General features: G+C 39.4%; 1 protein-coding gene across 1 annotated transcript; it reads left to right on the plus strand.

Moving 5' to 3' along the window:
• CAMSAP1 (calmodulin regulated spectrin associated protein 1) lies at window positions 1–26,930 on the plus strand. The gene is made up of 18 exons (XM_084299235.1): window positions 1–140; window positions 527–689; window positions 10,317–10,579; window positions 10,768–10,929; window positions 11,173–11,253; window positions 15,662–15,803; window positions 16,343–16,482; window positions 16,583–16,679; window positions 17,127–17,304; window positions 18,032–18,126; window positions 18,593–18,677; window positions 19,047–21,483; window positions 22,867–23,003; window positions 23,087–23,295; window positions 23,382–23,484; window positions 23,843–23,958; window positions 24,191–24,309; window positions 24,574–26,930. Exons 2-18 carry the CDS (start codon window positions 527–529, stop codon window positions 24,874–24,876), a joined length of 4,830 nt encoding a protein of 1,609 aa, XP_084155361.1. The 5' UTR covers window positions 1–140; the 3' UTR covers window positions 24,877–26,930.

Genomic DNA, 26,930 nt, shown 5'->3' on the forward strand with positions numbered 1-26,930 from the left:
TCCCCGGGCCCAGCCTTCCTCCTCCTCCTCCTCTCCTCCTCCTCCTTCCCCGTCAGCCGCCGCCCCCCCCGAGGCGCCGCCGGGGCTCTGCGGGCTGAGGCGGCGGCCGCCGTGCCCGGGGATGAGGCGGCGGTAGCAAGGTGAGGGCGGCGGGGCCTGTGTGTGTGTGTGTGGGGGGGGGGGGGGGCTGCTGCCTTCCTCCCTTCCTATCTCCCCCCCTTCCTCCTCCTCCTCCTCAGGGTGGGGGCGGGGAGGCGGGCAGGGCCGCGGCGGGGAGGGGAGGGGGAGCTGCTGGTCCCCTGCCTTCCTCCTCCTCCTCCTCCTCCTCTCCTCCTCCTCCTCCTCCTGCTGCTCCTCGTCCTCCCGGAGCATGGGCGTGAGGGAGCTGTGCTGCCTCTCCCGGGCCCGGCGGGGGACGTCGGAGCCTCAGGTGCTGCCCCCGGGGGTGAGGAGCCGCCGGGGGGGCCGCCGAGCTCCCCCTGGCCGCCCCCCCCGTCAGGCCCGCGCTCTTTTGTTGTCCTTGCAGATGGTGGATGCTGAGGGCGGCGCGGGCGGCGACGGCGCCAGGCGAAAAATGGATGCCCTGGCGGAGAGCGCCCTGGAGATCGTCCCCTTGGAGCTCTACGACTCAGCCCGAGCGAAAATAGCCGCTAATCTGCAGTGGATCTGCGCGAAAGCCTACGGAATAGGTGAGGCCGCCGCTGTCAGGAGGGTGTGCGCTGTGGGGGGGGAGGGGGGTGCTCGCCGCCTCCGCTCCCATCCCTGGCAGGAGGGAGCGAATCGAGCCCCGATCGCCTTTGTTTTATATATCAATAACGTGACAGATCGTTGGCTTTTAACATTATGTGGTTCCTGGTACCCCCACCGGGGATAATGGAACCGTGTGAGCTGCTCCGAATCAGCAAACCAGGCAGCAAATGCTCACCGATAACGTTCACTATGGTTATTGTTATTATCATTGTTATTTATTACAAAAAAACGAACGTCTTGTCACGTTCAAATCCTCATTTTAGCCAGGTAGACTCTCAGTACTTGCAGGCCTCGAAGCCCATCAGGCTGTGGAGTGCTTCCTTGTCTAGTCATCTCGGCCAACAGATGCGAAGAGCTCGATGCTCTTTGTATGCTCGCCTAGGTGGTTCCTGTTTTGTTCTGCCAGGCTGTGTTATTGGGTTCAGAACGCCCTAAAAACCAAAGCATTTATGATTGGAAAAAGTCGTTTCTGTGAAAGAAATGTTGCGTGAGCAGATACAGTTTGTGTTCTGTGACATCAAGCAGCGAGGTGTGGGTGATGGAGGAGGAGTTCTTCCTTCCCAGATGTTGGTCTAAACCATTACAGCCAAACATGGAAAAAGAAAGAGTTCCGGAGTCACATTTGCACAGTATCTTCCTGGCATCTGTTGAAATTTGCTTTTTTTGTTTGGATCTTGATCTACCTGTCTATTTTGGGTTATTGCTGCTGGGTGCCTCTTGTGTTTAAGTAGCTTCATTATGAAGGAATATGCTGGAGCACTTGTTTATCCAAAACATAAAATAAAAGCATCTACAGAATCTTGTTTTGGAAAATGAGGTAGCCCTGTTAATCTAAGTCTAATTCGACAAACTCATAATATGCTTAATGGATTAGCACTAGCTTACTTTGTGACAAGGCTGGAGAAAAGCAGTGCATTCCTGCAGTTAAATATTACCCTTTTGGAAATAATTTCTAAATTATTTTTCCTTCAATATTACCAGCTCTGTCAGTGGTCTGGCCACATTAATGACAGCGGGGGAAATAGAAAGAAAACTGAGCTTTTGTGACATTTAAAATTAGTGAAGGTATTTTAATACGAGCACCAAGAGACAAAAAATACTTTTATCAGATGAAGTTTAAAAATGTGGGGATTCGGGTAGGGTGTTAAGGAAATGTTGATAACTTTGGAGGAGTAAACAGGTGTTTCTTCTCGTATTTTGCAGTCGCTGGATTTGTTTGTGATGTTATTGGTCAGAGAGAAAATGGATATTCAGGCCAGGAAGATGCACCATTCATATTACGACTTTGTTTCAGAAGGAAGCTAATCCTGATTTAGGTTTGACTGGCACAGGTTGTGTGCTGCAGAGAAAACTTTGTGGCCTCGTGTTTATTGGTGGTGACTTCTGGGGCTCAGGGTTGTGACTACAGGTCTCAGATCAGTATGGTGGGAACAGCTCTGTTTGTGCACCTGACAGCGCGGCCTTGCATTGAGTAAGTACTTTGCTTTCCTTTGACAAAGAATTTTGGAAAACCCACCTGTCATGATGGCAGTGGCATGGCTCTAGTGTGCAGAGGGCTGCAGCAGCATTTGCCACGTTTTCTGTTTGTATTTAGGCTTGTTCAGATAATTTCTATTAATGTATAAAATGACTTCAGCAAATATTTTTGCTGGGTCTCTTGGTGTTGCATCCTTGGTTAGCTCCAGTGCATACGTTTTGGTTTTTGTGTGTATGGGTATCTTTTCAGAACCACGGCCCATGGAAATTTGGTTGATTTTTGAAATGGCTTCTGCAGTCATCACATAGTAACCGTAGCTTCTAGCATGGCATTGCAGAATACTTAGAAATTTATAAGCCTCTTTAATTCATAGAGAGATGGGTTTAAAGAAGCTTTCTACGTGATTACCATTTTGAGTAATATTTGAACTTAATACGTTACTTGTCATCTCTTTTTTTTTTTTTTTTTTTTTTGTTGTTGTTGTAACGTTGGATGTTCAGGGAGTCTTGGGCAGCTACCAAGCAATTGTGATTCCATTTTTTTAAAGTCTAAAATCTCACTATGCAGATATTTTTCAGAGGGGCTTTTTGTTACATTAGGCTTAATTCTAGTTAGTTTGGTGAAAAAAGAAAGGCTCTCTGTTTATCATATTAAAGCACTCTTTTATGTTCTGAAGTAATTCTTGTCTGATAGGGTTTCCATAGCTGTCTTCAAGTGGCTGAGTAAAGAGTGTTTTTCTGAAATGTTAGATTTGGAGTTGCCATTATGAGTTGACTTAATTTTGTGCCTTCATCTTGCAAATGCTGGCGCATATCCTGGATTTCATTTTCACCTGAACAGGGCTAAGCTCATGCTTCAGTATGGAAGTGGTCAAGAACAGGAATTAGGTTCTAGTGTGGACTGTTGCTAATAATCATTCTTCACTGTAGATTTTACCCAAAGCTGTATTTTCTATTTACTGTTGCAGGGTATTTAAATTTTCCCTATCTAAGCAGAAAAAAAATTCATCCTTAGTGTTTTTTTTTCTTCAAGGACAAATTACTGATGGCATACCTTACATAATTTGGATTTGAGGTCTTAGTTTGGGATTTGTTTCCTTTGATGATGCATCCTTTCTTTTTTCTCTTCTGCCCGTGAAATGAGAATTTTGGTAGCCAAACAGCTGCGCAATGCGACCTTCCCTCCTCAGCACAAAATACGGCTGGAGTGAGAACTCCCTTTTTGAATAGGAACGGAGCTGAATGCTTTGTTTCTGGCAGCACGTGGCTCCTCCTGCCTGTCTCTGGTGGCTGCCTGGTTGTCACAGATGGATTCCGTGGATGGGTTTTACAACTGTTTGCCCAAATTCTAGAAAAGAGAAGTGAGTGGAGCTGTGAAGGAAGGTGTTCTCCCATTTGCTGTCACCTCCCTCCTTTTCCCCAAATAACTATGGGAGCATGACCTGGATCTCTGTAAAAATTTATGGACAAGGATCTGGAAACCTTCTGCACACCTGAAAGATTATAATGAAGTCCATTCAGCTGAGACAGTAGTTGGAGGGGAGGGAAATTGATTAGAATAATCTTTTCCATCAGCAATCTTTGATGAGAACCAAATGTCTGCTTTAAGAATTCTAGCAGCAGTGTGAAAACACAACTCTGAACGTTTGTGGCTTAGGAGCACAGGTGCCAGTGGGTTTCTGCGGTACCTGAGTTCACAGGGTGCTTCAGTCCCTTTGAAAACTTTGCTCTGACCTTGCAGAAGGGAGAGTAGGAGGCTTCGAGCAGCTTGGCAAGCCATCCTCAGGAGCAATCGCTCTTCCCCAGCTGGTTGGATGAAGCAGGTTGCGAAGCCGCAGCCGAGCCCTGTGCTGATTTCTTGAGCTGCACCTTGGAAAAATAGGCAGTGGCAGTGGAGAACTTTGATTTTTTGGTGGATTGAGCTAGGCCAGCATTAATTTATGCACAGAAATTGATTTCCATCATCATGGTTATGATAAACTTTTATAGGTAAGGAGTGTATGAAAGTGTTGTCTGTCTTGTGTTGCAGTTTGCTGTGAGCAAGTGTGCTGTTCCCAGCATTTCCATAAGAAACGTTGCTGCTGCTTCATCACAGCTTGTAAAATCCAGGTTGTTCCGAATGAACCTGGTGGGCTTTGCTTATTTACACCTTTCCACGGCCTAGCATGTTTATGTGGGCTCCAGGCTTACCGCTAACAGCAGCCCGAGACGTTTCGCGAGATCCAGGCAGCAGAGCCAAGTGCTAATGTAATCCATTGTAGAGGAAATGCAAGTTGTGGCTTTTCTTGTCTTTGAAGTACTTAATACTTACCTGTTAAATAAGGTTTTACAGTACTGTAAGAGCTACACGCAGTTGCCAGCTGGTAGAGGCACTGAGAAAACGTTTCCTGGGCTAAACTTGCCTGAGTAAACCCCTGTGTTCCCAGTTCCTATTCTGCCAGCTTTCTTCTCTGTTCTGTAATAAAAATATTTTTATGAAAGCTGTTGTGTTTTGCAAATATTCTAGTAGTTAAACGTTTTGTTTCTCTAATAAGGCCTGTTTCATAAACACTTCTTACTTGTGTGAAGTTTACAAGGTGAAGAATTCCATAATTCTTTTGTTTCCTCTGTTTAGCCAGATTTGTGGCTTTCTGCCTGATCAAAAGATAGGATAATAAAAGTGCAGTCACTCTCACCGGCAGTATACAAAGCCTTTAGCTTGTTTTTTTTTCCTACCCATTTTCCATAAATTTTTGTGTGTAATATTAGAGATCACTTCTGGAGTTTATAATAGAGTTCTGTAATGAGAACCAACAAAGAATGTTTTTGTTATAACGTACGTGGTCTGAGCTGCTGAGAAAGTGTAGCTTCTGCTTTGTTCTGCAGCTTAGAGGACTTCATGCAGCACTAAATAATTCTGTGAACAGATACTGATACTAATGAAATCTTACTCACAATTTGAATAAGCTTCGTTCTGTTTACCGTGATGCCTTGGCTCTCTTTCCATGTGAAACCAGTTCTTCATGCTTCTCGAGGTAAAGTCAGATCTGGCTGGCATCCACTTCTTCTGTTCAAGGGATGAGACAAATTTGTTCAGGATTGCTTTATTTTTCTTTATCAAATTGTAATCAGCTAATCGTCTCTGAACGGGTGTTTGTAAGTGAGATGGTAAAGAAATGGTCCCTACCCTAAAGCAAGGAGGGGAGAGCCTGGAAATAATTGTCTTTCTTGCTGTTGTTACACGTGAAGTTATTTTTGTAATCCTGTAAACTACCTTGTATGCAGAATGATTTATACTTGGAACTGACAGGTTTTTTTGAGAGATTAGAATTCACCGACAGGATACCAAAAGGATCGCTTAATGAGAAGTTATGCTGGCTTATTTTTGAGTGCTTCATCTCTTGTAAAAATAGCCAGCACAGATATCTCTGCGCTAGACTCAAGGGGACAGGAAGACTTAAGGGTTTTTGCTGCTGAAAGTTGGAGAAATGTTATCTTGTTTTCATAGGTGTTGGAGATAGCAAAACTGGACATCCTTGCTCTGTGAGTCAGCTGCATGCAACCATTTGCAACATTTGCATAAAATCAGTGTCCAGTCAGCTCAGGTACTGAATGTAACATGGTGAATTCTTTGACAATTCTTAACAAAAACTTAAGACAAACTGAATTATTACGTATGCACTTTGACAGATCTGATGATCAGCTGGCACGCCATCTCGTTTTGAAGTTGCTATAGAAACACTGGTAGGCTTTGTTTTATGTCTTTTAAAAAGCTTGAAAAAGCTTTTGTAAAGCTTGCATTGGAGTCGATGCTAACATTTTTCTAGAGGTAACTACTGAGAGAGCAGGTTAGGAAAAGCAGAAGGGTTGCAAGCTTTTTGGTAACACGCAGAAGTAACTTCCTCTTGGAACTAGCATGGTATTGGAGACCACAATATAAGCAAGGAAAGGACTCGGTTTAATTATTTTGTTTTGTTATGCTTTGGTAGAATTTGTTAAAGTGCTCAAGCTGAACGTCTTGTAGCTATACCTCAGGCATTATTTGCTCAGAATTAAATTTTTCCAGTTGATTTTGAGAATTCCAAAGCACAAATGCATAGAAGCATAAGTTTTGATGAACACACAGTTGCTCTCACATTTAAGTACAGTTATAGGTCATGAAAGTAAGGTGTTGAAAAAGACACTTATGGAAACTGGGACTTGAAGGCTGGGACATTTTCTTCAAAAGGAGCGTTGACACATTCAGCAGTGAGGCAAGCAAAAAGCGTGTGGTGTGTTTGGAGACAGCGTTACTCCCCACGGTAGGGGTTGGGCAATCTGTCGGGGTGTCTGTGGCTACCTGTGTATCCGTGCATGCTGCTGGAGGTGAAATCAGCGTTAGGTTAATTCTTGTTGGTGTTGAATTGTCCTGAAACTGACAGCGTGTTTCTGAGGCTTTGACAGTTGGGAATCTTGGCACTTGTAAAGGGAGAATGAGCACACCTGGGTGCTGCAACTGATTGTTTCATGTGGCATTGTGCTAGAGATAAGAGTCATTAGCAGCGATGTGAAAGGCAGGTCTGCATTGCACTTTTAGGTGCAGATTTCAGATTTTGAAGATAGATCTTGCAATTAAATCACTTTTTGTTGGATGCTCCTGACTAGGAAGGCCATGTTATCCCTAGTTTGAGCTGACTGCGTGGAGGACAGAGCATCTGCAGCTGCAATGAGTGGAAGTTTCTCAGTGCAGAGTTGCTCTGTAGCATCCTTTTTGCATTACAGCTTTTTCTGCCATTTATTTCTCATCTGTGCCTGCCGTGTGGGTCATGTATTTATGTCCACAAGGAGAGTATGAAGTAAATCTGAATTAAATAGCAAAGTTAATAATTCCACTCTTCAGCATTGAAGTATTTATATCTGAATTTTTCAGTGTGGCCCCTAGTTGGGATATCACAGTATTTGCAGTGCTGTTCCGTGCTGTAACAGATAGGCATTGGTCTCCAAACGTGGCTAGAAGTCTTGGATACACCAAGAATGTAGGAAATAAAGCTTGGCAAGTGTTTATGGTGAAGTAAGTTGCAAGTATTGGCAATTAATGTTTATGAATAACTTCAAATGATCCTATTTAAATAATTAGTCCTGCTACTAGAAGTTGTTTTTTTTCTCCCCTGTATCTTCAGTCCTGGTCATGTTATAATCCGTTCGGTCAGTCAGCAGTTACAGGAGTTGGGGACATGAAGCTAGAGGGTTCTTCAGTATAGAATAATTTGGGATCTCTTGTCTGGAAGTTCAGAATAAAGAACAGTAGCCAAGATACAAGAAGTATCTTGTATTTAAGCAAGAATCTTGAGTGTTTTTATGTCTGTGAGACATGGAATCTCTTTGCTAAGAACTGGGTCAATTCATTGCTAGACAAGAATTTTAAAAATCTTCACAAATGTTGCTAGTTTAAACAAGAATTAGCGTGGGGGATTTCGCTGCCTTTGTTAGGCAGGAAGCAGAGCAGCACGTTCCAGTGGTGTCTTCTGTTTTGATAAGGGTGGAAAAATCCCACCCCGATGGGTTGTGCCTGTTGTGTGTTAGTGGTGGAGAGAAAGCTTTTTGCCTTCGTTAGCAACCGTGCAAATAGAGATGCCTCACATTGTGTCACCCTTTAAAAGGTAGTAAATAGGATCCTTTTCCCAACATTTGTGGTTTTTTGTTCTGTTTGGTTTGTTTTTCCTTCTCTTTGAAGTTCATCAGTTGAATGTCTTGAGGGAGAGGTCTTGGCAGCAGCTTTTATGATGCAAGTTAGACATGGACCGTTGTATATTGTGCTCATCTGGCCTTTTAAAAGCCTTTTTTGAATCGTGAAAATCCTAATTTTTGTCTTCCTACTGTTTTTCTGAATTTTATTTTACACGTTCCAGATTGTTGAGTCCTTAGGCTAATTTGATTTAAACTAGCACCAAACTGAAAACCGTCGGCTCCACGAGAGAGGGCAGCACACTATGCAGATTGACGTGCAGATGTGTGCCTCTGACACCTTTTATAGATGGATGTGGTCTGGATTTTGCATTATGTCAAAGACTGCACCCACAGTTCTTCCTGAACAGCAGTGTAACTAAATGCCACAGTAGGAAAAAGATAAATAGAATCTGTGTGTACTATTGGCAAACGTGCAATTACGCTACCACAATCGGAACACCAACCAATAACGCCTCTGTCTGCTGCTACAATGGAAACAGTGACTTATTTTGTTGTATTCCATAAAGCAAGCACCTGCCTTGTGGAGAAGGAACCTGCAGAAAAGCTGAAGTGAGCTGTTTGCTGCTCGTGCTGTGGATGCCCAGGTAGTGCTGGCCCTTGGCTCAGGGACGGGATTCCTGGGACCAGCAGCAACTGGGCGCGCAGCTCCAGGCAGCAGCTTCAGGCTGCCACCTCAGTTCCCAGCTCGAGGTGCTCCAAGGAGCTGGGAGGCACACCTTCCTACCAAAACCACCACGGCGAACAAATGTAGCATGTTTCAGGCGTTTTGAACTTGCATAGGTTTCAATTTTTTAATGTTTTTAATCCTTTAAAACTTGTAGTGATGCTAATGCTCTTACCAGAACGTACTTCATCATAGGTGTTCTGTGAGCTGGCATTCTATTATTCCCTTTTACAAATAATGTTACTGAAAAGCAATATGTCTTAGATAGCTGAAGGTGCATCTGCTTGTAATGAAGCTTGAATGTTGAATAATACGAGCTGCTGTACATTTTGGGCTGTGGATTCTTCCCCGGTCATTAGAAATGGAAGCTCCTCTTTGCCTGGAAATGGCAGCGGCCATTAAATGGAATTACCTTTCAACGGCCTTTGATTTTTAGGTCAGGTTGACTAATGTTAAGGAGATTAAAAATATTTGCATTTACTATCTATTTCACTAAAAAGTGGGCAACCTTGTTAACATACTGCTTATGTGGTGCCTGTGAGGTGTTATTGTATTTCCTGCCATCTTTGATACATGGTCTGTATAGCACAGCATTCAGTGTCACTTAAGGGAAAAATGTTCTTTTCTAAAATCTTGAAAAAGCTTTCAATTTTTCAAAATAGGGGCAGTATTGTATGAGTAACTTTAAGTCCCAGATAGGGCTGTTAGGACAACAGTAGTTTACTACCCAGTTTTATTTAAGTGAGGGTACTTCTAGCTCCCGTAACTGATAGCATTCTGGCTCAGTTTCTCATCTTTATGAACACCAGGTGCTCCGCAGCACGCCAATACTGCGTGGCTTGTTTTGCGGTTCAAAGATATGCTTTGGGTAGGAATGTGCTCAACTGAAAAATTAATTTATGCTGGAAATGAGCTGAAAATCAAAACATTGCCAAATTAGTAATTCTTTTAACTGTAGATGTACTTACTGAAATGAACTATTGAGGTGATTTCGGGGGAAGATCTTCACGGTGATTGGATGACATAGGATCCAAATTCATCTTTGAAAACGATGAAGTGTCTGCCTTCTATTATAACAGTGCACTCAAGGCTGGCAAGTATGTTTCCTGGAAGTGAAGACTCCTGTACTCACTGCTGGGCTTTTACAAGTTGCATAGCTTCCATTCTGATTATTGAATATGAGTAGAAGTGTTTATTTCAGGATTTACCTAATTATAACTTGTTTTATGCCCTTCCACTGATAACAAGGAAGTATCACTTACAAGAACTTTTTTCAGCCTGCTAGCCTGTGATCTGAGTAAATAACTTAAAATTCTGGAAAAAAATAAAATGCCAGTTGTATACAGTAATTGGTAGAGTAATTGGTGCATTGTTGTGATTGAGCTGGGTCTTTCCCAAGGAACACCACCTAGAGATGCGTAGAGGGCAATGGACTGTGTTGACACTTCATTCTGTGAAATGGGACTCTAGTTATTTAGGAAAGTTCCCTGGTAATGTGTAGGACTTTTTCTGAACTGTGTGTGTGCTTTATGTAGTCAAAATGAGGCAAAAAGACCTATGGAAAACCGTTTGTGATATGGAGCTGCAGGCCTACTGCATTCAGTATCTTCAGTGCTTGATTTTCTTCTCTCATATGAACAAAAGGAAGAACTTTTTACTCCAATCCGTACCTGGTGCCACTTACTGATGTCACTCAGTGAAACTTTCTTCTTTGTTTCAGACAATGTCCCGGAGGAGCTGAAGGACCCGTTTTACATAGATCAATATGAGCAAGAACACATTAAACCACCCGTCATCAAGCTGCTGCTGTCCAGCGAGCTGTACTGTCGTGTCTGCAGCCTCATCCTGAAGGGGGATCAGGTGGCTGCTCTGCAGGGACACCAGTCAGTGATCCAGGCTCTGTCTCGAAAAGGGATTTACGTCATGGAGAGCGATGATACACCTGTGTCTGAATCCGACCTGGGCTGTGCACCAATCAAAATGGTTAGCTTAATTAAATCCACCTAATGATCTTTTTATTTAACACCATTTTAAACAGTTAAGGGAATGAAGAGCTTTTAATTTCTAGGTCACTAACCTCATGATTTTTTTCGTTGTAAATACAGTTAGAATATACAAAGTTCTTTCCTAAAGGATTTAGTTTTTCAATGCTTTTTGCATTCTTCTTCTAGAGTTCTCATATGGCAATGATTGATGCTCTCATGATGGCCTATACTGTAGAAATGATCAGCATTGAAAAGGTGGTCGCTAGTGTCAAGCGTTTCTCTACATTCAGTGCCTCAAAAGAACTGCCCTATGATTTGGAGGACGCAATGGTTTTCTGGATTAACAAGGTAGAATTTACTTCAAGATGTGTGTCTGTTCCTTTATGGGCAATTTTCAAATTTTTCCAAAAGTTCTGATGATTGTCTCTCTTACCTGTGCTTTTCTATCATCTTTGTAATAAATTATTCTGTAAGCTTTCTGTATTTTTAGAATGGAGTGACCATTAAATTGAGGGAAGGAAAAAAAATCAACAACTTCAGGAAACATTAAAATGCATCTGAATATATCCTTTCTATTCTGTTCCCTTTTAGGTGAACCTTAAAATGAGAGAAATAACAGAGAAAGAGATAAAGTTAAAACAGCAATTAATGGAAAGTCCGGGGCATCAAAAGGTAAAACAAATTTATCTTCAGTCATAATTTTTTGTATTAGTGATTACTGGATTTAAATATAAACATGTCAGCATTTTCTTTGTCAGAAAACATGAGGCATCCAGTCCTTGATAACCCTGAGATTTCGTGCATGCAGTCTGTTCCGTGTGTACCATCAGAGCCCTTCCTTACCTTTCAGTCCCCCTAGTATCTTTAGACTTTCTTTCAAGTTTTAGTTTGACTAAAATAACTTGCTTCAGTTTTACTGTTTTTAGAAAACTTCGCTCAGCTTTCAAAGCACAAAATATATAACATATATTTTGAAAGCTTTTGGGGCATATTCATTTTACATGAATTTATTGTCTAATGTAAATTCAGAGGCTTATTCAGGTTGTATCTAGTAAGCATACTCCTAGCATTCAGCTGTTAGAGGTGTGTGTTTGCGATCCCACTCCCTCCCCTTTCTCTCTTGAAGTTATATCACAATGCACTAACACTGCAAAAACAAAGAACACTTTCATTTCTGGAGAATTTAAATTAATATTTTTCTAAAATGTAACATATACCAGCTATCTGTGCTCCCAATTCATGATTTAATAAAACCTTTAGAAAAGCTCTGCTATGCTCTTTCCTCTAGTTGGCATTGCTGTGCAAAGAGGATAAAATTTTAGCATGTGAACAAGGCACAATTATTTAACTTTAATGTCAGTGGCAAAGATTTTTATGTACTTTATATAGCAGCATATCCTTCAATGATAAGGGACTTAAGAGCTGTTTAATTTACAAGTTGCTGTGTGGTCCGAAGGATCCCTTTAACTATTTGACCTTCTACTGACTTTTGGGTCTCATTTTAATGTTTTTAAATTAAGCTTCTAGGCTACAGCCCCTCTAAAATATGAAAGTGTTTATTGCTCAAGTGCATTTAAGTACTGCTGCTTATAACTTGCATTGCTGATGTTCCTTTCCTATTCCTACATTCCTCTCCTTGCTTCCTGAGCAGTCTCCTTCCAAATGGTATTGGAAATTAGTACCTGTAAGTGAACTACTTTTACACCAGTTGTCATCCACAAAATCATGGCTTTTTAAAATTCCTTCAGATTGTTTGCTTCCATTCACAATGCTTCTTAAACAGTCTTTAAAAAAAAACCCAAACACACTCTGTGTAAGCTTTTGGCTCATCAGGCTTAATTTTCATAACATGACTTTTGCATACTGTACAGCATATAGCATAATCACTTTACAGCACTTCAGAATTGTTTCCATGGTGCAGGAGTGACGAATATGAAGTGCAAGCCAAAAACTAGGAAATTAACAATGGCTGAAATTTCTGTATTTACTATTTTTGTCGCAAGTAGGTAATTGATCGCAGCACTAAGGTGATATAAAAGCTGGTCGGTTTAAATGGTTGCTTGATCTTTCAATCTATAATTAAGATGCGTAGGTGTTTGCATTAGTTCATTTTGTACTCGTGCTCCCAGGGTTGTTAAATCTGTCCAAACCAGAGCACCGTTATTCCTTGAGATGAGGTTAGAAGATTTGAGAAACCAGTTTGGGCCTATTACTACAGCCAATTGTATGGAATACAATTACAGGAATTGTATGGCGAAGTAAGGAAACTGACGCTGACATTATGGGAGGAAAGTTAACATTTTACATATTAAAACAAAATATTTTCTTTTTGATGAAGTGTGAAAACAAAAGTTTAAAATATATATATTGTGGGATTGATGCTGTAGTATACAAGCCTGCTTGCTTTTGGCTGAGCTTCCTGGTTTTGATTGAACTTGCAGAGATTATTCTTTGTTTTGGTGCTTTTCCTCGATACCTTTCCTCCTCCACTTGCTGGATTTGGTGCATTTCATCTTCTGTCTGGGAAGATGAGAGCTGTTGTCTCAGTTGTAAATTCCAAAGAGCAGCACTATTGTAAAAGGCAGGCATGATCTGGAAGTCACAATCTCTGCCTTTCCCCAGGGAGCTCAGTCTCGCCCTTCTGGCTCACAATCTAGTACTTGTTTAAGTGAATCTACGGCCCACAGTAAAAACTTTAAATATCTGAAATAAAGGAAGTGTGCGTGAGGACCTGTTGGCTAATTAAACCCGCACGAGAACCCTGTCTTCCAGCCTCATTTAATGACTCGTGACAGTGTAATGAAGCATTGCCCTAGTGCTTATCACTTTGTGTGTGCCCAAAGATCACATCTGTATTGGAGGCCTACACCTGATAGCAATTCTAAGTTTCATGGAGGATGTTTTGTTTCAAGAGACAACTGGGTGAGAGTAGAAGAAATAGCTACAGGAGTGGAATTGACTTGCACGATACCATTGGGCAAGCTGGTGGTAAAGGAAGGAATAAATAGAAATAATCTCACTGCTAGTTCAGTATCCCTTAGATTATCCTGATTTACTGATGATTTTTCAGTCTCCTTAGTAGTTCTTATGCTGTGCCACCTCTCCCCTATTTTTTCTTTCTTTTGTGATTTTTTTTTAGCATATATAGTTCTCTTTTTAGTTCAGTAGCACTTGTTTTTGTACTTCAATGCATACAAATGCCATTTATTTAATTAATAAATAAATAAATCTCAAACCTCAGAATAATTTAGAATTGTCATTGTAAAAGACTGACTGGTTAAGAGAATTTAGTAGGGCAAAAAAAATTAAATGAAAAAAAAACCCACCTTGATATTGTGTGTTTTCACCAAAGCTTAAATAAAGAAGAGGTACTCTACAGATTTTACATTTAATTTCTCAGTATTGACTGTGGTTGGTTTAAATTCCATTTAAACCTATTGGAAAGGAAATATGTTTCTACTTTAAATACAGGAGCAACTAACATTTAAAAAAAATTCTGAAGTTTGTCTTTTAATTTGCTTACTTTGACGAAGTGGATAAATGATGAACCTTTTAAGCTAACCAGATCACCTTAGTGTGCATACTTATTTTACCAGACTTAATGACGGCTTTTCCAGTGCATAATGGATGTTGCTAATGCATTTGATTTGTTTCGTGTTTGAATAACTGCCATCGTGTATCTCACTATTTCTTTTTGTGTAAGCCTGATCTGATGCATGCCATATCGCACTGCATGCTGGAACCAGTGGAATATGCTCGTGTGGTACAGTATGATTCACATTCCATTACATATTTGTGGAGTGCTCTAGGCTGGGGAAAAAGATAATTCGCACCTGGTAAAAGGAGAGCAAAAAGAGCATTAGCATATAGATATAGCTTTTAGAGATACTTGCCAGGGAAACTTAACATAACATGTTTATGGATGTGGAAAGTAAATAAGTGAAACAGGTTCTTACTGCTCTGATTATAAGTGATCTTCATTCTTTGGAATAGATTTTTTTTCTCAGCCTGTGCCATCCTCAGTTGACGCATATGAGAGTGTGTGTGTGTGTGTGTGTGTGTGTGCAGAGAGCTCCCCCAGGTTGTCTTGGAAAGTGTATAATACCATTGGTAAAAATCAAATTTTGTTTTGATCGTTAAATACACACTCCGTATTGGCTACTGCACTGGCCTAACGTACAGCTATGTAGTGTAGTAGATGTTAAGTGTTGTTAATGCCCTACGGTGTAAAAGGAGTGTTTTCCAACACTGGAAGTCATTTCTCTAGGCTATGTAGTGCATTGTTCTTTTGCTTGCCACATCATTTTGCTGCTGGGACTTGGATACAGCCTTCTAGTCTAGCACATAGATCCTTCATTAAATATCAACATTAACATTTTTCTTGCAAAAATTGCAAGAAGCAAGCCAAGATTTGCTCCTTAGCTGGTTGGCTTTAGATACTCATCAGGTATGCTCAATGCTGCGTGAGGGGCAGGGGCTAGATGGCAGAAGAACTTGATGTTAATCTAGAGTGAAATCGAGGAGAGTTTTGCCATTGATTTTTAAAAGGCCTTCCTGCAGAGCATTCTTGGAAGAAGCCACTTTTTTTGCTTTGCACGTTAGTATTGCATACTGGCTTGCCAGATATTCTGCATCTCTCCAAGAAAACTTTGCTCTCTGTGGACGTGATGGCAAGTCTGGATGTGGGTAACGTGAGAAATTGCTAGCTCATCTTAATTTCTTTTCCCCAAAGCTTTAAGTGTTTACGTGTAGTTATCTGTGTCTCTTTCTTTGGATCTGCTGCATTCATGCATCTGTGTGGAAGCGTTTTGACAGAAATTGCTTGTAATAAATTAAAACGTGTGTATGAAGCTAAGAATTCAGTAGCATGGATTGCTTCCAGATATGAGGAGAATGTTTAAAGAGGAAGCACCATATTCTTCTGAATTTGCTTCCATTGAGAGAAGAGTATAATATAACCTTGTACGCTGTTCTTGACTTAGATAAAGCAAAATGCTGTAACGGATCCACCATAAAGAGTTTACAGTACAAGAATTCCTGTTTTCCTAGGCATCACATGAACACTAGTTTTCTTTTTTAGGTGCGTTACCGAAGAGACCATCTTTCAAGCAGGCAATTACCTTACTTCCCTTTGCTTGAAGACTTGATGAAGGATGGTAGCGATGGTGCTGCTCTTTTAGCTGTGATACACTATTATTGTCCAGAGCAAATGAAACTGGATGGTATGTAATAAAGGTTTCTTAAATAAATATTCTGAAGTCTTTGAAAGTTGAACTGGAAATGCATTATCAGATAAAAAAGCAGCACATCTATTAGGTGGTGATCTGTACCAAATTAGTCAGGTTATATATGAGATCTGCATAAAATCAGTGGATTAAAATACAAACACCTTCTTGATTTCTGATCTAGAATCGAAAGCTAGAATTTAATCTAGATTGAAAATAGGTTCTACTATTTTTTTTTATATTTTAGTTTGTTATTATGTTTGTTTTCTGTAGTCTGTTTACCTTTTCTGTGACTGTGATAGAATCATGGATTCTAAAATGAATGCAAAATTGGTAATGTGTTGTGTACTCTTCCTCCCCCCCATCCTGTTCCTGTCCCTCTGGTACTTAACAGGTAGAGATGTCAGTGCTAGCCAATAAATACTGAATGGTATATAAGCACTCTGAAGTTCCTGTACACAGTATTTCTATTAGTGGTAGATGGGAGGGTTAATTCACTGGGATAGTGTCAAAATTTTTCTTTCTCACCTTTCTAGATATTTGTTTGAAGGAGGTCACGTCAATTGCAGACAGCCTATATAATATTCAACTTTTGAGAGAATTCTCAAATGAGTATCTAAACAAATGCTTTTATCTCACATTGGAGGACATGCTGTATGCTCCTTTGGTTTTAAAGGTAAGAAACATAGCAAAGGATATACTTTTAAATAAAACAAAGGTAAGTCATTAGTATATACATGTATTATTGTGACATGTACTTTTTTCCTTTTTTCTAGCCTAATGTCATGGTATTCATTGCGGAACTCTTCTGGTGGTTTGAGAATGTCAAACCAGACTTTGTACAACCAAGAGATATTCAGGAAATAAAAGATGGTAAGTTTTCAGTGTTTCATAAATATTAGCATGTTATTTAAAAACATTTACGTTATAGTGAAACTGTTGCACAGAGATGTTTCCTTTATAGTTTTGTTTCTACTTGAGCCTTCTGCTGGCTGGGGGTTCCTTGAAAGCAGTAAGAAGGGAAGCAAGGTTAGTCCTAGATCCACTTGTGGTTTGAGTTCTAAATTTTGGAATGAGATAGGCAGAATAGATAGAATTTTTTTTTTTATTATTTCTCTTAATCCATTAATTATTTACTTCATTTCCATTAAGGTCGCTGTAAGATATATATTTGAAATGCAGGTTATTATTTCAGGATTCATTTTAGTTTTGTGTTGTAAAGTTTTCAGTACATTTGAGTGAAATCTGAAAAATTCCTTTTCTGTTTTGTTATTTCAATGGTTAGTAGAAGTTGTGTTAATGTTATAAATATATGCACAGTTAAAACAGTGTTGCAGCAGAAGAGCAGTCGTCCACCTGTTCCTATTTCCAATGCAACCAAGCGAAGTTTCATGGCTAGCCCTGCTAGTACAACTCCAGCAGACTTGCATCCCACAGCTCAGACAGGCTCTGAAGCTTGCAGCAGATACTACCTACACCCTGAAGAACCTGACTACCTGTAAGTTTGCTTTCATGTTGTTTAGATTAAACTTCAAATGTATGCTTCCATTTGGGTAACATAGGAATTTTTGTTGCTAAATGTTCCAATTTTGCTACAAATTTTCTGCACATAATTTGAATTTATTCAATTTGTAAAATATTCTCAAGCTCAAAGAAATACCTGGTACTGTTATGTTCAATCTTTGGCAAATTCCAGTAAGCCTCACCACTAAATGTCACAACTGCGTTATAGAAGAAATTCTTATTTCTGTTTTGAAGAAAATGTGAAATGTGAAAATTGTCCAAGCATCTCATCTTTACTGGCCATATTCTCTTAAGTGGTGGTTTAAAAACAAACAAACAAAAAAACCCCACTGGTCTAATGTACAAGCAGGTCACTCACAAAGCTTTTCAGCTGAAGTAAGTTTGAGGGGAACTAGTAAGTTATTTCATCCTTTACTTTGTCTCTAAAATGTAGCTTGTATAACAGTACGTTAAAGTCACTATTTAAAAATGTAAGAACACTTTGGTTTCAGGTAATAGTGTACTTTTCTGTTGTTACATATGAAAACCTTTATTTCTTTTTAGGTAATTTCTTTAACATTAGAGTTAATGACATGATCTTGTGTTTTAGAGGAGGAAAAGGGTTACCTATTACCCGTGTATCTTCCCCTACTGTATTGCTTTCTTCTCTTGTTATAGAAAAAAAAATCTTGTACTAACAAGTTGTTGCTTTTCTGAATTAGTGGCAAAGGAGGAAGCCCTGCCTTTAGTCCTTCCCATCCACTGCTCCCTTTGAGACAAAAACAACAAAAATCTTTACAGGGAGAAGACAGCCCTGGTAAGTCTACCTTGAATTTACATTTCAACAGACAATGACCATTCCTGTCAGTATAGTAACGAAGGGAAAAAAATATTTTCTAAATAAAGAGAATAACATTCATTTTTGGTAGTATTTATACAGAAACAGTTATAATTTGTGTATCGTTTTCTGTGTTTTTTTTTTTTTTTTTTTTCTGTGTGATTTGAATTTTAGCAAATTAAACGCTTCCACGCTTGGAAACCCAAAAGTTGTATATGTGTATAAAAAATCTGTATATATTATGGTGTGTGTGTGTATATATATGCACACACATTCAGTGTCACTTTTCATTGTGTTAGGCTTTTATTTTCTTTGAATATTCCAGCAAATCTGTTTTCTGCTGCCATCTCTTGGTGGAGCAACGTGTTCAGTTTGCTATAAAAGAAAATGAAACTCCTATTTGAAAGACGGTTTCTAAAACATTAACTGTTTAAAAATATTTCAGGTCATCGACATCGTTCTAATTCTCTGACCCGTGTTGATGGGCAGCCACGAGGTTCAGTTCTTGCATGGCCGGAGAAGAAACCCAGGTAATGGGTGCTTTTAAGTACTACAATGCTGTTTAATGGAAGGATACTCAATACTGTGACAATTTCATTGTAGTAATATGGTATCAATTCCTGGCCTAAGACTTTTTTTTCTTTAAAAAAAAAAAAAAAAAAAAAAGGCATTTTCACAGATGCCTGGATTTAGGGTTTGAACTGAAAATACTTTAAACATGATTTTCATTAAGCACTGTTAAAAATTTAAGTATCGGAAGTTGTTTACCATTGCTGGTCACTTTTTCTGCTGGTTACATTTCTTAAGTGGAGCAAAAATTTTAGCTGTGTTTATTACAGTCCTTAATTCAACAATTTGTAACTTCTTGTACATAAGCATCATGTTCTTTTCTTTTCTAGGCCTCTGTCTCAGCCAACACCATTTGCTCTTCATCATTCTGCCAGTACTGATGTGGACCCTGGATCTGGCGATAGCATTAGTCTGGCTAGATCAATCAGCAAAGACAGTCTTGCTTCAAATATTGTTAATGTAACTCCCAAAAACCAGCCCCATCCTCCGTCAATGAAAACTAATGGGAAGAGCTTGCTGAACAATGTTGAAATTGAGGATGAAGACGAAGAGCTTATTGCAATAATCAAATCTGAAGAAAGGCCAAACCGTGGTGATCTTGAATTGCAGAATGCGTCAGCCAGGGTACCCAGCATTGTTGCGACAGCATGGTCTCCAAAAATAAATAGTGAGACTTTAGAAAGCAAACCAGACAGTTTTTACTTGGAGCCCTTAATGCCTGCAGTTCTAAAACCAGCAAAGGAAAAGCAGATAATCAATAAAGAGGATGAATGTGGGGAGGGGAAACAAAGGAGTTTTATAACAAAGAGATTAAATGAGGGACACTTGCCTCTGATCCGCAAGAAAACAAGCAGCAGTCATGGTGACCATGATCTCAATAGGACTTTTACTCCAATTTCTAGTTCGGATTTCACTTCAGTTGCGGACTCTGGTACTGCAGACTCGGTAGCACTGCTGGAGGCAGGGTTAGAAGCTTCCAGACCTTTGGCTAGTAGCAGTTTAGATCCTTCTATTCAGGATCAACCTACTGGCGGATTTTTTCTTCACGCTGCTAAATCTGATGATGACATAGCAAGTAAAGTCAACGTAAGTTACATGAAAAGTCTTAATTCGCATGTTCCAGATACTACATGGACTATGGTGAGACAGGACTCTGATTCAGATCTCTTAGACATAGAAGACACTGAACAGGACTTGGTAGTCATAGATGATCATCCTATAGTCGCTAAATACATAGGTGAGGAAGAATCTGCAAAATTGCAGGAAGATATGAAGGTAAAAGAACATGAAGATAAGGACGATGCAAGTGGACGTTCCAGCCCATGTCTGAGCACAATTTCTCAAGTTAGCAGTGTGTCAATGGCTAGTGGGAGTGTCCGAATGACCAATTTCGCAGAACGAAAGCTTCAGAGGCTTAATAGCTACGAAACAAAGTCCAGCACAAGTAGTTCGCAAAAGACCACGCCGGATGGGTCAGAAAGCTGTCCAGCACCACTGACCACGTGGAAACAGAAGCGAGAACAAAGCCCCAGCAGGCAAAATAAAGATAATGTTAATCTTTTAGCTTCCGAATTGGTGCAGCTTCATATGCAGTTGGAAGAGAAACGAAGAGCAATAGAAGCTCAGAAGAAGAAGATGGAAGCCTTATCAGCCAGGCAGCGACTAAAATTGGGCAAGGCAGCTTTCTTGCATGTTGTTAAGAAAGGGAAATCTCCTGATGTTCCTCAACCACTTAAACCAGAACATTTTCCAAAAGAATATCCTCGGCACAATGGTGAAGATTTGGATGAAGTCTCTTTGGGTTCCAAGTCTGAGGAGTTTTTTGTGAAGGAGGAGGAGAGGGAAGAAATGCTGAACGATGCTCAAGAAGTGGCAAAAGTAAAAATGCAAGAAAGCTTAGCTTTTGTTGAGCAACATAAACCAAAAGATTCTGCTGCTATCCATGAATTGGAAAAAAGTAAAATTATTTCTGCTGCCCTCCTAGAAGACAGTGTTACAGAAGTAGATATTAATGAATGTGATCTTTCTATTGAAAAACTAAATGAAACAATCAGCACACTCCAGCAGGCTATATTAAAGATCTCTCAGCAACAGGAACTACTTATGAAATCTCCAACAGTGCCATCGCCAGGAACCAGAAGTAATACTCAGGACCAAAAGGTAAAACCATCGATTCATTTTGTTGAGCCCCTCTCACCAACTGGAATGAACAATCTTCGTAAACCACCTCGATTTGGTCAAGGAAGGAATCCTCGATCGGGAAGACCATCTGATTTGAAAGTCCCTAAAGACAGACAACAAAACTCAGCACGTGTTAAAACTCCAACACAAAGCCTAGAAACATTACCACATTTAAGACCGTTCTCATCCAATAGCTTGTCAAAGACACCAACAGAAATAAGCTTGGAAAATAGTCCTGATCAGGGAAGCGTTTCTCAAGAAAAGTGTTTCTTTGATACCTATAGACTTCATGATGAGAGTAATCAACGGGCACTTGTTCTCTCCACCTCCAAAGATGAAAATATCATTTCAGAAATGAGCAAGGAGGTGAATAACAGCTTCAAAGAAACAGGGTTGAATTCTTCTGATGGCTCAGGAAAAGAAAACGTCCCAGTGGATGAGCCACTGAGAAGCAAGGCTAATCTCATTGAAGTAGATTTGTCTGACTTAAAAGCTCCAGATGAAGGAGAACTTGAGAACCAGGATAGCTCTACAGATATAATTAGTGAAGGTGATCAGAAGTCTGGTGTGGGATTTTTCTTCAAGGTAAATATGTTACCTTTGTATGTTTTGTTATTTGTACGTGTTTGTCCAGCATTAGAATTTTTTCCCACTTCATTCTTGCATCTTCTGAATGTTTTGGTTGCAACACTATCACTTTAAAAAAGTGCATTTGAAAAGAGTTGCTTGCAGAGGAAAAAAAAATTGACAATCTATGAAATCAGTCTCCTAAAATTGAGAGCAATCTCCTGTTAACCTCACTGGGAACCGGGACTAACCTTGCTTTTCTTCTTTCCCTTAATTTTTTTCTATGTGAGTAACAGACAAACATACATAGACAAACATGCAAATATTTTATTAATACTTAGCACAAAAAAAATCACTGAATGTAATGAGAAGAATTTACCGTTTCGAAATCCGAGCATTCTGTGAACCTGCAGCAACTGAAAGAAAACCTGCCCACGTTCTTTCAGAAATTTTTAAAACTTACCTGGAAGCTGAGCATCTGAATTGGGGTTTTTGTTCATTTGCAACTGAGCTTCTCTGGTTTTTGAGTGGGCTAGCAGCCTAAAAAGTCAAGGGCTTTAATGGGGAACTTAGTTGGTTGACTGTAGGTAAAAGCAACAAATCAGATGCTCAAAGGCAATGTTGGAAGAAATTGTCGTGTTTCGTGCAGTTCTTGTTTTTGTCTTGTGATGGTGGAGTGTAGATGTCATGATAAAAATGTGTTAAATTTAAGTAATTTATCTCATTTCACTCCCAACTCTGGCTTGGGAAAAGGCTTGTTCAGCTTTTGTTTTTAGAGTCTGGTGGTATTCCGTATATTATTGGGTTGGATGTTTTTTAAATATCACTGGTTCTAGTCCAGCACCAGTATCAAAACATTTAGTGTCTTTATTTGTGCTTAGCAGTGATTACTATAAATATCTATGATGTGCTGACATGATGGGACTTTCTTTTTTTGAATTTCTGATTCAAAAAAGTTCAGGTTGGCAGTGTCAACCTCGGTAAATTTGACTTCTAATCTTGTGTAGTGTGATTCATATTGAATGACTTAAAGGTTGTAATTTATGCTGGGGTTATTTATACTCTATCCTAGGCAACTTTGTAGTTCCGTGATACTTTGCAGTTTAATGAAGTTTTCTGCTGGGTAGGCATAATTAAAACAAGTCAGAGTAAGATGAGACCATATTTTCTTTTCTTCTCATGGAGTTAAAGGAAAGCTTCATGTCAAAGTTCTCCTAAGCACTAAAAAATTCAAGGTTGTTTTTCTGACTTATGCTTGTCATTCCTAAAACTAAGGATTTCCAAAAGCATTAGCTTATGTTTTCCTAAAAATCTTCCTGGAATCCTCAGCAATTTCGTGATGTCCAGTTCAATGTATTTTCTTGTATTCTTTAAAGCTTTCTATCCTTATGAATCTTGCAGGACGAACAGAAAGCAGAAGATGAGTTGGCAAAAAAACGTGCAGCGTTCCTTTTAAAACAGCAGCGCAAAGCTGAGGAGGCTCGGATTCGGAAACAGCAGCTGGAAGCTGAAGTTGAGCAAAAAAGAGATGAAGCTCGGTAATAATGTGGGAAGGGATACTTTTTCTCCTGTTTAAGATGAGGAAAAATTTTATGTGTTAAACGTTGTGTTTGTTTTTCAGTCGCAAAGCTGAAGAGGACCGAATACGCAAAGAAGAAGAGAAGGCTCGTAGAGAACTGATCAAGCAAGAATATCTAAGGAAAAAACAGCAACAAATCTTGGAGGAGCAGGGACTTGGAAAGCCCAAATCAAAGCCCAAGAAACCCAGGCCAAAGTCGGTCCATCGTGAGGAATCTTACAGTGATTCAGGGACAAAGTGCTCTTCTACCCGTAAGAATTTTGAGTTGTTTGTTCTCAATGAGTCTGCAAATCTGCTTTAACAGAATGTGTTTCACATTTTATCTTTTGTTTTGCAGCTGATAATTTAAGTAGTGCTCAGTCTGGTTCCAGTCTGTCTTTGGCCTCAGCAGCAACAACCGAACCTGAAAGTGTACATTCTGGTGGCACGCCATCCCAGAGGTAAAGATATTTGAAAATAAATGAAGGTTAAGCCTCTGTTATGAAATAGTGTTGGGATTCACTGTTGTTTACTTCAGTTTGCCATCACAGAGGCACAACAATAATTAGGTGAATTCATGTTCTATTTCATGTGGCTGCCAAGTTTGATGGTCTGTTTCAAACTTGACATTTTGTTTTGCTTTTTCCTAAACGAATAATAGAATTTTGCCTCTATAATCTGGCAGGGACAGTCTGACAATTCTGAGGAGGAAGAGGGACAATAATCTGTTCATTCAGGGCTAGTGACAATTTATTTAAGATTTGACAGGGGGTTGGCATTTGGCGTATCATAATTATTTTCCCTGTTACTCCCCAACAGAGTTGAATCGATGGAGTCCTTACCAATACTGAGCAGAAATCCTAGCAGAAACACAGAAAGAGACTGGGAGAACGCTTCAACCGCATCTTCCATTGCTTCAGTGGCAGAATACACAGGTGACTATTTGAGTGTTGGTTACAAATAGCAGGCCATAAAAAGTTCTGATATGTTTGGTGTGATTTGTAACTTCTGGGAAGTTGTCAAGCCTAATTTGTTCTGTTTAATATCTAAAAGTAAGTTATTGGAGAAAAACCAATACCTTTTACCTTTTATATACCTCTGATGAAAGAAAATCTTAACGTTCATAAGCGTTGGGCAAATGAAGGTTACTGATCTATCTTCCTTTAGGTCCAAAGTTATTTAAGGAACCCAGCAGCAAATCAAACAAACCGATTATTCACAATGCTATATCTCATTGCTGTCTTGCTGGAAAAGTGAACGAGCCACATAAGAATTCAATATTAGAGGTAAGCAATAAAATATAAAATCATCAATGCACTCACAGTAATTTTGTCTGCAATACTCCCTTCGTAATCCTACTGATGCACTGCAGTGAATACCATTTCCCAAAATGTACCTGTGAAATGAGGAGTGTTGTCAGTAACTGTCTGGTGTTTCAAAAAAAGTTTAACACTTATTTATCTATATGTGAAAGCTGAAAGCTGGGCATAAGGTGAGATTTTTCACTGAACAATCTTGTGTGTATGTTTGCTTATTTATTTTTAATGCAGGAACTTGAAAAATGCGATGCCAACCACTACATCATTTTGTTCCGTGATGCTGGCTGCCAGTTCAGAGCACTTTATTGCTACTATCCTGACACTGAAGAAATCTACAAGCTGACTGGAACAGGGCCAAAGAGCATCACCAAGAAAATGATTGACAAACTTTATAAGTACAGTTCAGATAGAAAACAGTTTAATGTAATTCCAGCCAAAACCATGTCTGTCAGTGTGGATGCTCTTACTATTCATAACCACTTGTGGCAAGCCAAGCGACCTGCAGTGCCAAAGAAGACTCAGACTCGCAAATGACACTGAGCTCTTGGGGAGAAGATTGCTGAGTGGGATTGCAGCAAATGAAGACATTTCCCTACAGTTTGGTATGAAATGTGCAGAACCATAAACATTTTTTAAGAAGCTTCTAAACAGAAACCATGGATGCAAGTTATTAAGAATGAAGGAACATTGTCGGTGTTTTTTACAAATGATAAATCTGCTGTTACACCCAATGCTAACTACTGTGGCTTTCAACTGATGAGGGACTGTGCATGTAGCAAGATCTTTAACAAGTGGATTTCCTTTTACTTGAAGCTTTTCATCGGTACAAATTGGGAATTTAGTTCTGTTTCCTCTCCGCCTCATTCCCTCCTCCTTCCTGTCATTCTAAAGTTGGCAAGCTCTGAACTTCAGTAGAAGATTGAACAGATCTTGGGTGAAGTGTTTTGGGTTTGGTTTGGTTTTTTAAACAGTCTTTAGGGAAATCTTCCTTTCAGACCCTTTTGAGGAACTGTTTAATACATCAAATTGTTGTACTGTATCTACTGCCAACGTAAGTCCAGCTCTCAGATTTCTGAAAAAAGCCCCAACTTGTGCTGCTCAGAACAGTTTTACTTGCAGTATCTGTTTAGGATAAGCATTGCAAGGATTGCAAAAGCCAGTCTTTTTTTAAAAATAAAAAAAAATAAAAAAAATAATTGTTCGCAAATTTAAAGATTTCTGGAATACAATCATGAAGAGGCATACAGGTGCTACTGGCTGGAACATGCCTGACTGAAACTTGAGGCAAGCTGAACGGAGCAGAGTTGTTATCGATTTCAGTTTCAGGTAGTGTCCTAAAGATTTGTTTGCTTTAATAAAAATGGATCCTGGTAGGTATAGAACATTTCCACTCTGAGCACGCTAATCCTGTACGATGGTGCACTTAATGATCACAAATTTTAATGTTTTTATTACATCATGAAATGTAATTCTACTTTCTTTGTCCTGTCTTTCTTCTGAATGAGCAGCATGCTCTAAAATGAAGAGTGTGTATGTTTTTTATTTTGGGTGATATATTAATATATTATTGATTTGTTTTTCTCATTTAAAAGCAATTTTTAAACAGAGACATTTGCATTTGTTTCAAAAGCCCAAATAAGTCGAATGGCTTGGATTTCTTTTCATGTTGAAATATTAAATCTTGAGTTATGACCTTAAAGATCTTTGTGTTTCAGCAGATTAAATTTTTGTCTGTGGTAACAGGGTATACTTGCAGTTCAGTTCCATTTAAAAAAGAAAAAAATCTCATTTCCATTTTTTGCCCGGGCTGGACTTCTGAGTAGCTTTCTGTAGCTATTGCATAACTTAATCTGCTAACGTGCGACTGCTCCATCCGGTTGGACACTGCTACCTGAGGGTCATGGAGGTTCGTAACCTTGGTTTGCACATGTTTACTTTTATTTGAAGTGTTACTTGAAAATACCTGCTCGGTGCAGAAGGCACTACACCAATCCTAGAGATGAACTGAGCTCTAAAATACAATACAGTGTAATTATTGAACCTAGAGAGTAATGGAAGTTGCAACGAGTTATGTACATAAGGAGAAAATAGGGTACGTAATAAAGTGCTAACTAACTAGGTAGAGCAAAGTGAAGGTCTTCCATTGCGGTCTCTCCATTTTTTCCCCTCCCAGTACTTCTTGACTAGGCTGCTGCAACTTTGTAAATTATGTTAGATAGTTTGCTGCTTGTAAATAATTAAAGGCTTTATGGTTTCTAAAGTGCTAAGTATTAAACACCATCGTGTGTGTAACTTTTGTTACCATGCTTTTCATGCTTGTGCTTTATTTCTCACTGTTTGATATTATATACCATATTTATTTTATGAAAGCACTGAAATTTAATAAAATTCATTAACTGATTTTCTTTTTATTTCATGTGTACCTTTTGTTGTTGTGACACTTCATCCCGTCAAAGAACTAACATGCTTTAAAGATGTGCTATTCTGTGTTTAGTTACGCTCTTACAAAGCTTCACCTGCAAGTAGCTCCAATAACTTGCCCTAAACAAGAGCTTCGTTCTCCTGACCTTGATTGAAATGTGCAAGAA

This window comes from Netta rufina (genome assembly GCF_964035555.1).
Source record: "Netta rufina genome assembly, chromosome: 20".
NCBI lineage: Eukaryota > Metazoa > Chordata > Aves > Anseriformes > Anatidae > Netta > Netta rufina.

Excerpts from the sequence above, each read along its gene's own strand:
- CAMSAP1 (XM_084299235.1), top strand. The coding sequence starts at position 527 with ATGGTGGATGCTGAGGGCGGCGCGGGCGGCGACGGCGCCAGGCGAAAA. Across the intron at positions 16,680-17,126 it reads TATTCAGGAAATAAAAGATG|TTAAAACAGTGTTGCAGCAG; the intron begins GTAAGTTTTCAG and ends ATATATGCACAG. Across the intron at positions 23,959-24,190 it reads TTCAGTGGCAGAATACACAG|GTCCAAAGTTATTTAAGGAA; the intron begins GTGACTATTTGA and ends ATCTTCCTTTAG.